The sequence below is a fragment of the Molothrus aeneus genome, chromosome 12 (assembly GCF_037042795.1).
Source record: "Molothrus aeneus isolate 106 chromosome 12, BPBGC_Maene_1.0, whole genome shotgun sequence".
Lineage (NCBI taxonomy): Eukaryota > Metazoa > Chordata > Aves > Passeriformes > Icteridae > Molothrus > Molothrus aeneus.
The window spans coordinates 242,795-251,780 of NC_089657.1; the positions used below are offsets into that span (position 1 = coordinate 242,795).

The 8,986-nt window shown below is 36.5% G+C and overlaps 1 protein-coding gene across 3 annotated transcripts in view; it reads left to right on the forward strand.

Moving 5' to 3' along the window:
- The window catches only part of NR2C2 (nuclear receptor subfamily 2 group C member 2), a 38,655-nt gene extending 30,004 nt beyond the window's left edge, over positions 1–8,651 (forward strand). For 2 of the 3 annotated variants that reach the window (XM_066558400.1, XM_066558399.1), the window contains one exon: positions 287–8,651. In XM_066558400.1, the coding sequence (XP_066414497.1) occupies positions 287–461 (175 nt within the window). In that variant the 3' untranslated portion in view covers positions 462–8,651. The remainder of the gene's footprint in view (positions 1–286) is intronic. The other variant, XM_066558401.1, reaches the window with a different exon arrangement.
- Positions 8,652–8,986: the final 335 nt, after the last annotated feature.

The following is an 8,986-nucleotide window of genomic DNA, read 5'->3' on the forward strand; positions in this document are numbered from 1 at the left end:
CTGGGCATTTCAAAAGCAGGCCAAGAAACTTGTGTGTTTGTACGCACATGTTCTATCTGCAAGGGCATTACCACGTCCCTTTCATTGGAGAACCACAAAGCGACGTAGCTTTCATTTTGCTTGCAGGATAGAACAGCAACCTGTGGTGTAGCCAAGTTAGCTTTAATTGCCTCTTTACACCTATTCATGAATTCTGGGAATAATAAAGGCAGATCCAGCTCTTTAGCCATAGAGTATCTTAAACTGGTCTTACATGTATTTATAATCCACTAAACTTCTTTTTCAGGCTAGCCCGGATCCTAGTTCGCCTGCCAGCACTTAGGCTGATGAGCTCTAGCATCACTGAGGAACTGTTTTTCACAGGTCTCATTGGAAATGTTCCCATTGACAGCATAATCCCCTACATTCTCAAAATGGAAACAGCAGAATATAATGGTCAAATAACTGGCACGTCTGCATAGAAGGAACAACGTAATTTGAGGGATTGAAGTAATTTTCACAAAACCCGTATAATTATGAAGTTAAAAGAGTCGTGTTTCGGTATGTGCAGATAATACCAATTTGTTATTAGTTTCCTGACAGATTTCTCCTTGTCTTTTTTTGATGTTGACAAAATTTAAAGCAGCTATTAAAAGACCTATTATAGGACCTTTCCTGCCACAAGGAATATTTTGGATGCCTTTCATTTAAAAGGCCATAGATTACTGAACATACTTTTCACATGCTTTGTATTTAGAAACTATCAGTGGTTAAAAAGAGTTTTATAATATCAGAGTAGTAATAAAATTACTTTAAAAGTAAAAAGAACAGTATGTATATATTTAAAAATATCCTTGGAATGAATGTCTAGCAAATGCCAGGGTATATACTAGCACTTTGTAATCACTTCTTGTCAGAGCAACAGCATCATCAACATCCTGTTTATGAGTATGGAAAATTGTTTTCATTTTTCAAAAATGAAAAAAATGCCTATGTCCTTAGTCAAAATGCTAGCGATTTTTGTAAAAATGTAGAATGCTAAAGGAGACAATCATTTAATCTACAAAAAGTCACTTGCTGTTATATTATGCATGAAATATTAATGTGGATTCTTAAATCAGATATCCACATTATAGAAAACTTTATCTGTTAAATTAGTGCAGTTGTCATACACGGTACAGTGCAGTCATAGTGACTATTATGTGCTACAGGAATTCCCCACACTAAAGAAAAAAAGTGTTTGTCACAATAATGATTAAATATGCAGGTTCCTAAAGTGTTTATTCAGACAAACACAGTCATGACAAACATTATTCTAAGAAGCAGCCTTTTGACTTAGGGGAAAATCAGTCATTAACTGGAAGAGCAGTAAATTTCAACTAGAGCTGTGTGATGCTCTGAGTATGCTCTTTGTCTGCTGCCAATTTACTCCTCCTCTCTGTACTTTGAACACCCTCATAGTGTAGCCACAGGGTGCAATTTAAGACCTGAAATGTATAGAACCTCTGGCTGTCAGCAAGAGTTTCTTACAAACCTCTCTCACTTTATTTCTCCTTCCCTCCCTCATGAAGCACTCCCGATTTTGCAGTGTTCTCAACTTTCCTGTCACTCACTTTGAAACCAAAATATAGTTAGGATTTACTTTCACTCATGTACAATTGCAGTTGATGACTGATGCACCATGGAGCTATAAAATGAACTACCTTTTAATTGTCTCGAGGGATGAGCCATCAACATGTCTGCTAGTAGTACTGGCCATTAGCTACTAGCATAGGTTTCATTTTAGTATAATTTACTATTGTGGCTGTTCAGTGTTTTAAAATCAAAGATTTTTTTAAAGTCATAGCAATTAATACCTTCATCTGATTCTGGCACATTAGATGCATTCATTATTTTAATTATTTGTGTGTTAGAGGCATTCTTACTTTAGTAGGTTTATGTGACAAAACTTATCTAATGGTAAGTCCAGCACTTTGGTTTTTCTTCTGTTATTGATATTTATTTAGAAACATCAACTAGGCTGGAGTTTGTGACTTTTCAGAGTCTGAATTGTAGCCAAAAGACCTTAAGCAGCTTTAGATGAGGCTTCTAAAGTAACAAAAAGAACTTGTATACTTCATGTTTGTTAGGAGGCTGATATTTGTAGCACTTACTGTGACACAAAAGACTATTTAATTTTCGCTTCTGGATGCATTAGTCTTCTATAGTTACTATTTTTAGCACATTCAGAATCTTCTTTTCTCAGAAGGGTATTACAGAGTTCCAGTATCCATGCAGAGATTTGTAATACAGCACTTGTATCTGTCTCAACTTTTGCTATAGCAAATGAAATCGTCATATTGTTCATTGATGGAAAGCCTGCTCTCTACACGTAAAGTCAGCTGGACTTCAGCTTTTAGCACCAACCATTTGACTGTAGTGTGACTGCTGAGGGACTGTGTCAGAACTTCTGCTGCACAGTCCTTATGTTAAGGTTATAGAACTTAAAAGTGATTCATCAGAAACAGTAGCTACCTTGGAAGAAGTAGTGGCTGCTTTTGTTAAAATTTAAAATTTTACTGGATTATGTCATTGTTCTACAAGAAGAATGAATTGAAATATTTTGATTTTTTTTTAATTGCCAAAAGGATTACAGAACTTAATTTCCTTTCAGAATTTGAAAAAAATTATTTAAGCAGATAAGAAAGCATTTTAATGGTAAATTAAATAGTCCTTAACACAAAAACTAGCCATTGGAATATTTGGTTTTAAATCTCAATACACACCAGCTAGCTTTTTCTTGACAAACATCATTTCAACGTCCAATTTTTCAAGTAAAAATGCCCCATTTTCTGTGCAAAAATTTGTTTGTAATTTTTATTACTTGTGATAATAACAATTCAGAAAAGAAAGGCATTTTAGTTTTTTGGGAACAAAGTGATCACACGAAATAAAATGTAAAATGTGTGCCTTGCATTACATATGTAAATTGAAACAATGAATATCATGCAATTCTGTTTACAAATAAACTACAGTCCCCACAAATGCAAGGACACATAATTATATCCTTGCTCAAACCCTGCTAGTTACTTACTCTGCAAATAGTTATTCAATAGCTTATTAGGGATAAAATCTTAGTTTTTGTAAACTAAGTAATAACCATGCAATCCATAGCTGTGCATGCATTTAATAGATTAAATGAAGCAGTTCCATCCTTAAGATTTGGATATTACCACCTAAAAGCTACAAAGTCCCTCTCTGTGCAGCATCATTAGCGTGATTTGCTGGCTTGCCGAGGTCAGAACCAAGCTACTTAGTTCTGATGCCATTAACAAAAAGTGCTCTTTCTAACTGTGCACTATTTTGATTCCAAGACTAACATTTTGGATTGTAGAAATTTGAACTTATGTGCGTGCCTGGGCTGTTTCCTACCCAGGAAAAGGACTTTGTGCTTCCCCTCTTTGAACTTCACATGGTTCCCCTTGGCCCATTTCTCCCCAAAACAATCCATCTCAGTGGCAGTAGGATCCTGTGATGCGCACAGTGCAGCTGCACAATCAAGCAAGCCTTGCACGGTCTCTGCAGAAAATAATATTGCAACACTGACACAGTTCTTGGAATTTCTGAGGTTTGTTCCATCCCTCCTGCAGTGACTGGAAGATGGTAACAGGCTAATCTTAGTAGCTTTACTATTAAAATAGTTTTGGTTATTTTTCTCCTTGGAAAGTGCAAACTTTTCCCTATGAATATGGGACAGGAGAGTTTTTTAATATTGTAACAACTATTGAAGAACTATTTCTTGAGTATTGAATATAGAAATAGCTTGTTTTCATAAAGGTGAAATTTAAATGCCAAACCTGTTTTCACAAGAACTTGGAGTCAAACTACCACAGTCACAAAGTGATTCTAGGAAAAGTTCATCTCACTGAAGCTCTACTTAGTGCCAAAATTTATTCTCTTCAGAAGTTTTGAGGTTCTATTTCTGCTGCTCTTCAAATGAAAATATTTGAACTTGGCAGAAATACAGTAATAAATTATCTGATTAGATTTATCTGAACCTGAGCAAATGTATATACTAGTCATAATTCAGTCAGACAAATGTTCGAATTCTGTGCTGAGACTGGGGCATGATAATGAGGCACTGTTGGGAATGATAATGAGGCAGTAATGCCCACTGTGCTTCATTCGTTTTTCAACTCTTTTGCAAAGGAACTGGATTGCAGTCTTGTAGATAAAAAGCATTTGGGACTAGCTTTGTCATAATGATTTTAATTACATTTTTGACAAATGTAGGAAGGTATACTCTTTTCTTACTTTTATTTACTTACATCGGACTGTAGAGTCAGAACTAATACCATGTGCAAAAGTAATCTTTCTCAGCCTATTTACATGGCTTATAAATTGTCTGCAATGCTTTTGGTGTCTGTGGAGTTACTCTGGCATGAAACTGGTAGAGGAGAAAAAAGTTATCTCCAAGGAGAGATCCTTCTAAGAAGTCATGCAAGGCTTTCTTTTTTCTTAAAATGTTAGATCATTAAGAAGGCTTAGTTTTCAGAGCACACTGCGGCAAGGAACTATTGTTGCTCTCCACTGATTAGTTGGCGTCATTTGCCAAGTCTGCTTTCACCGCCTTCTGAAGCCCGTGGCCCCCAGACAGCCATGATGCCTCTGGTGAGGAGCTCTGGTGCCGCTGTGTGCAGAATCCAGCACTCTGCATCACCCTTACCGTTCCCTTGGGCAAGGGGCAAATTCTGAGCCTGCCATAGAGAAACCAAGTCAGGGCTGAAGCTCCCAGGTGAAATCAGTTTCGTGACTCTTGTTTCTCCTTTGGCAGAGACTGTAAAACACTTGTGTGGTTTTTTTATTGTTCTGTACAGTACACAGAACTCACAAAGTCCTGAATGACTTCCTTCAGGATACTGCAGGTGTCAATAAGTTTTACTGCCCATTAAAGTTCAGACAGTAGTTAGGATTCTTTCTTGATTACCTGCTGTTTAATTAGTAAAAGACAATAAAAAAAAATAGCACCAAATAGCATGACTAGCAAAGTGTTTCAGGAATACAGTTTAACCAGGAAGACAGCACTGGAAATGAATGGGCTGAGGGTACTTACTGCCCAAGCGTTGACAAAGCAGCTTCCTGCGCTAACAGCACCAGTCAGGGCCCTGTTTGAATCAGGAGAAGTGAGCAGTAAAACTGGCAGGTCAGGCAGACACACAGGGGTACCAGCGCACATCTACTAGGTGATACCATCTTGGAAAGACCAAAAATGTTGATTTTTCCATTTGAGATCCCTCTCTTCCTCCCCTGTTACTCTTAATAGTGCAAAACCAGGTGTTTTTTTCACCTACTCTTGTCCATAAGAAGAAAAGCATAAATGCCAGAAAACACAGGCAGATGCCCACCTGTTCCCAGGGTTTGCCACACTGGCTATACAGCAGAGCTTTTGCAGTAGATGGCTTTGGTGATAAGCATGGGCCAGCTGACAACAGCACACAGCAGTGTGCAGTCCTAACAATTCCCAACATCCAGGAGGGATCAGCGAAAGGAGGGCATGGTCACCCTAGAGAGGAAAGCGAGGAGCAGAGGAAGGACAAATTGCCAGCTTCTACTGGATCTTAAATGACAGGAAATTAGTGCAGAAACAGCTTTATATGAAAAATTACCAAGAGGGGATGGCAAAGGAGGGCAAATGAAAGCATTTACTTTTTGTACCTTTTAATTCTAAAGTTGTTGAGTCATTTTAACAGTAAATACTCCTGAATTAAGTTCAGGCTTATTGTTTGATGTCATTAGCCTGTCTTGTTAGATAATGCTACAACCCTACTTCAGCTGCAATCAGTGTTATCAACATATGGGAAATTATTTGTGAAAAAAAAAATTACAACATTATTTATACTGGGGTTACAAGTTAAAGTAAAATTCTTTGTAAAGTTTAGATGCTCTAAGTTTAAGCATCTGAAGTTTAGATGTTTTTTATTGTGAAGTCATGCTAAGTTCATCACAGGTAGTACTGTTGTAATGTTCCATTAATGCCAACAATCTGTTCAGTCCTCTGAGTTAAATGAATGCTTTGAAAATAGCTTATTATTGTTAAATTCCTGCCTTTCTTTTTAAGGGGTTTGATAGAGTTGTACATGTCTCTTTTGTGCCTCCCACCATTGTGCATTTCTGCATGTTCAGTTCTAGAACTCACTCGAGCAGATGATGCATATGTAAATAGCTGTATGTATGTATGTGTGTATGAATGTATATGTTTATACCTCTCTGTCTAAATATATTCTGTACAGTGTATAGGAAATGTGTAGTGTATGTATATATGTACAGATAGGGAGCCATTATTCATCTATTATGTGCTAAAATTTTTTATTCATTTGCTAATCCAGAGCTTCCTAATTTGGTGAATCCTCATAAATTTCAGAGCTTTGCACCTTTTTTCTAAACCAGTCTGAATTCACTATTTGCTGTTCAGAACTGACAAATATATTCCATTATTTTTCTGGCTTTTACATTATTCTCTTTACCTTTTCTCATTTGACCTATAGAGGTCTGCAAGTCAATAGTTAATTGAGCATATAATGCCTTTTTAAAATAATGAATAAATAACTATAGTCATAGAAAATGCTTCCCTGCTCATTATATACTCATTCTCTTCCAGCCCTCCTGAGATACTTTTGTAAAGTTGTATTTTTTGTGAAGCTTGGTAAGAGACTGATTTTTTGGTTTTAAGTCTTCATCTGTGGCTAACTGAAAGTAAACCAAGTTGCCATTTATCACTGAACTGCAGCACACAGAACAGGAGGTAATGGATGCTGTTTAAGAAACCAATAGTCATATTGTCATAGTGATCTCATGAAGCAAGCTGTGAGATGATAGAGACTGTGTGCTCTGGTCGGTGAAAAAGCAGCTCTGGTACAATGGTAATTAAATAGTAGGGACATTGCAGGTAATTTATTTCTTAGCAAGCATCAAGACATCTTCAGGATTTCCACAATGTATTTCAATTGTATATTCACTTTCCAAAGTTTTTATTTCTATTTTCCAGCCTAAACTGAACACAGCTAGTTTCTTAATTTAGTTGTCAGACTATGTCCCTTTCCACATTCTGTCCTCTCCTGGGTCTGCAATCTGTGCAGCTCCTGCACTGCCTGTGACAGACCCACTCCCTGTGGGACCTGGACACACAGCTGGGAAATGAGATGTGAAGTAAGACAATTTCTTATTCATAATGAGGACTCAAACATTTACGTTATCAAAGCTTGTTCTTCTTCTCTTTTGATGAAGCTAAAAAGGAAGCCTTCCATAAAGTAAATCTGTTAACTGTGGGTTTTTTAAAAAAAGCATTTCACAGACCATGCAGGACAGTAGTTCAGCAAGTCTTGTTTCTGTTATTAAAAAGGTGAAATAGAATTTTATGGGCATTTATTTCCATCTTTTGTGCTCACTGTGGCAAAGACTTGTGTATGTTTAATCCAATAATAAGACACTAATCAAAATAACATGAACTTTGTGCATGATTAAAGTAAACCACAAGTCTGAGGAAATTTTGGAAAGTTTGCTTTGGAAAATGCTGAGAATGTTCTATTTCTTGGTGTATTGGTTAGTGAGCATTTGTAAGCTTTTATTTCAAATATAGGAATAAACCTGTAGCATTTCAAAACATTATTTCTACAATTTTCAGCAGGAAAAATATGTAAATTAATGTCAGGAATTTCTGTGACAGATGTACCTTCCTTGGTGTCTGGACAATTGGTGGTGTTTGAATGCTTGCTTTTCTCTTTAAAGGTGAATAGAAACCTGAAAGTCTGTTAAAGTCACTGTACTGCAGGAACAGTTTTAAATAGGAAGCCAATTGGGGCATTAATGCAAGATTGAATCTGTTTAAAAACTCAACTGTCAATTCAGGAAAAAAAAAGAAAAGTCAAAGTTCAGTGAAACCAAATGTGTTATATCCACATTTGAATTGTGTGTATTCTGAAGAACAAAATGTGCTTAAATTTAATGGCAATAAAGGCTCTGCAATAATACAACACAGGTCCATTTTACGGTATTTTCATGATTGTGGGTTAAAGCAGGACTGAATAAATTTAAAATAAAAAAGCACAGTCTTTGAGAAGAAAACATATTACTTACAGACTGTATATGTTAAATTTTCCATATATGGAATCAAGATCAAATGTTCAAGTATTTTTAATAATTAATCCGTACTCTGAAATACACTGGAAGCCAGTGTTCATAGTTTCCTAACTGAAAACTGCACAGTTGTATCTGTATTGGCATACTAGGGAGTGCTGAGCTCCTAAAAAACAGCAAATTTTTATAGAAGGAAGCATTTACTTTCAGTTCCTTGGGATTTTTTCTGGAAGTCTGTATTCCTTATAATTTAGAAAACGATTGTTTATTTTAAAACTGCAAAAGTTTTTAATTTCTTACAGCTTCTTTTGTGAAATCAGTATTATTGTGTGTGATAGCATTTAAAAATAATAGCATGGGGTTTTTTTAAACTAAATTTTATATCCAAGCAATGTCTTCAGTCACAAAGAGGAATTTGCATTGTTGTGTTTGTATATAGAGTATTGCAGTGCATGATTTAGCTTATGCATTTTATTAAATGCTGTTGTGATATTATATTGTTGCGGTTAATACTAGTAGCTAAATGAGGTCTCTACCATTAAAGTGAATTACAAATATAACTGCATTCTTGAGTTTTATTTTGAAGTTGATTTAAGTTTCTCTTGAACAGGAGCAGTCTAAGCCAAATACATAATTTACTATCTTTTAGGGAGAAACAGCAATTTGCCTTCACCACAGTGATTATCTTAGGAGAGATTTAACAGGGTCTGGTATAGAAAAGAAATCCCATTAACTTACTGACTCCAAGGAACTTCTCTAGGAGGAGAGAGGGCTTTTCCTACGGTTTTAATTCATCGTGAACAGAAAAGCTTTGCGTAGCCCCGCCGCTGTCGCTGCGGTGCGCGGAACCCGGCGCGCCCCTCACGGCCCGCGCGCCCCTCACGGCCCGCGCGCC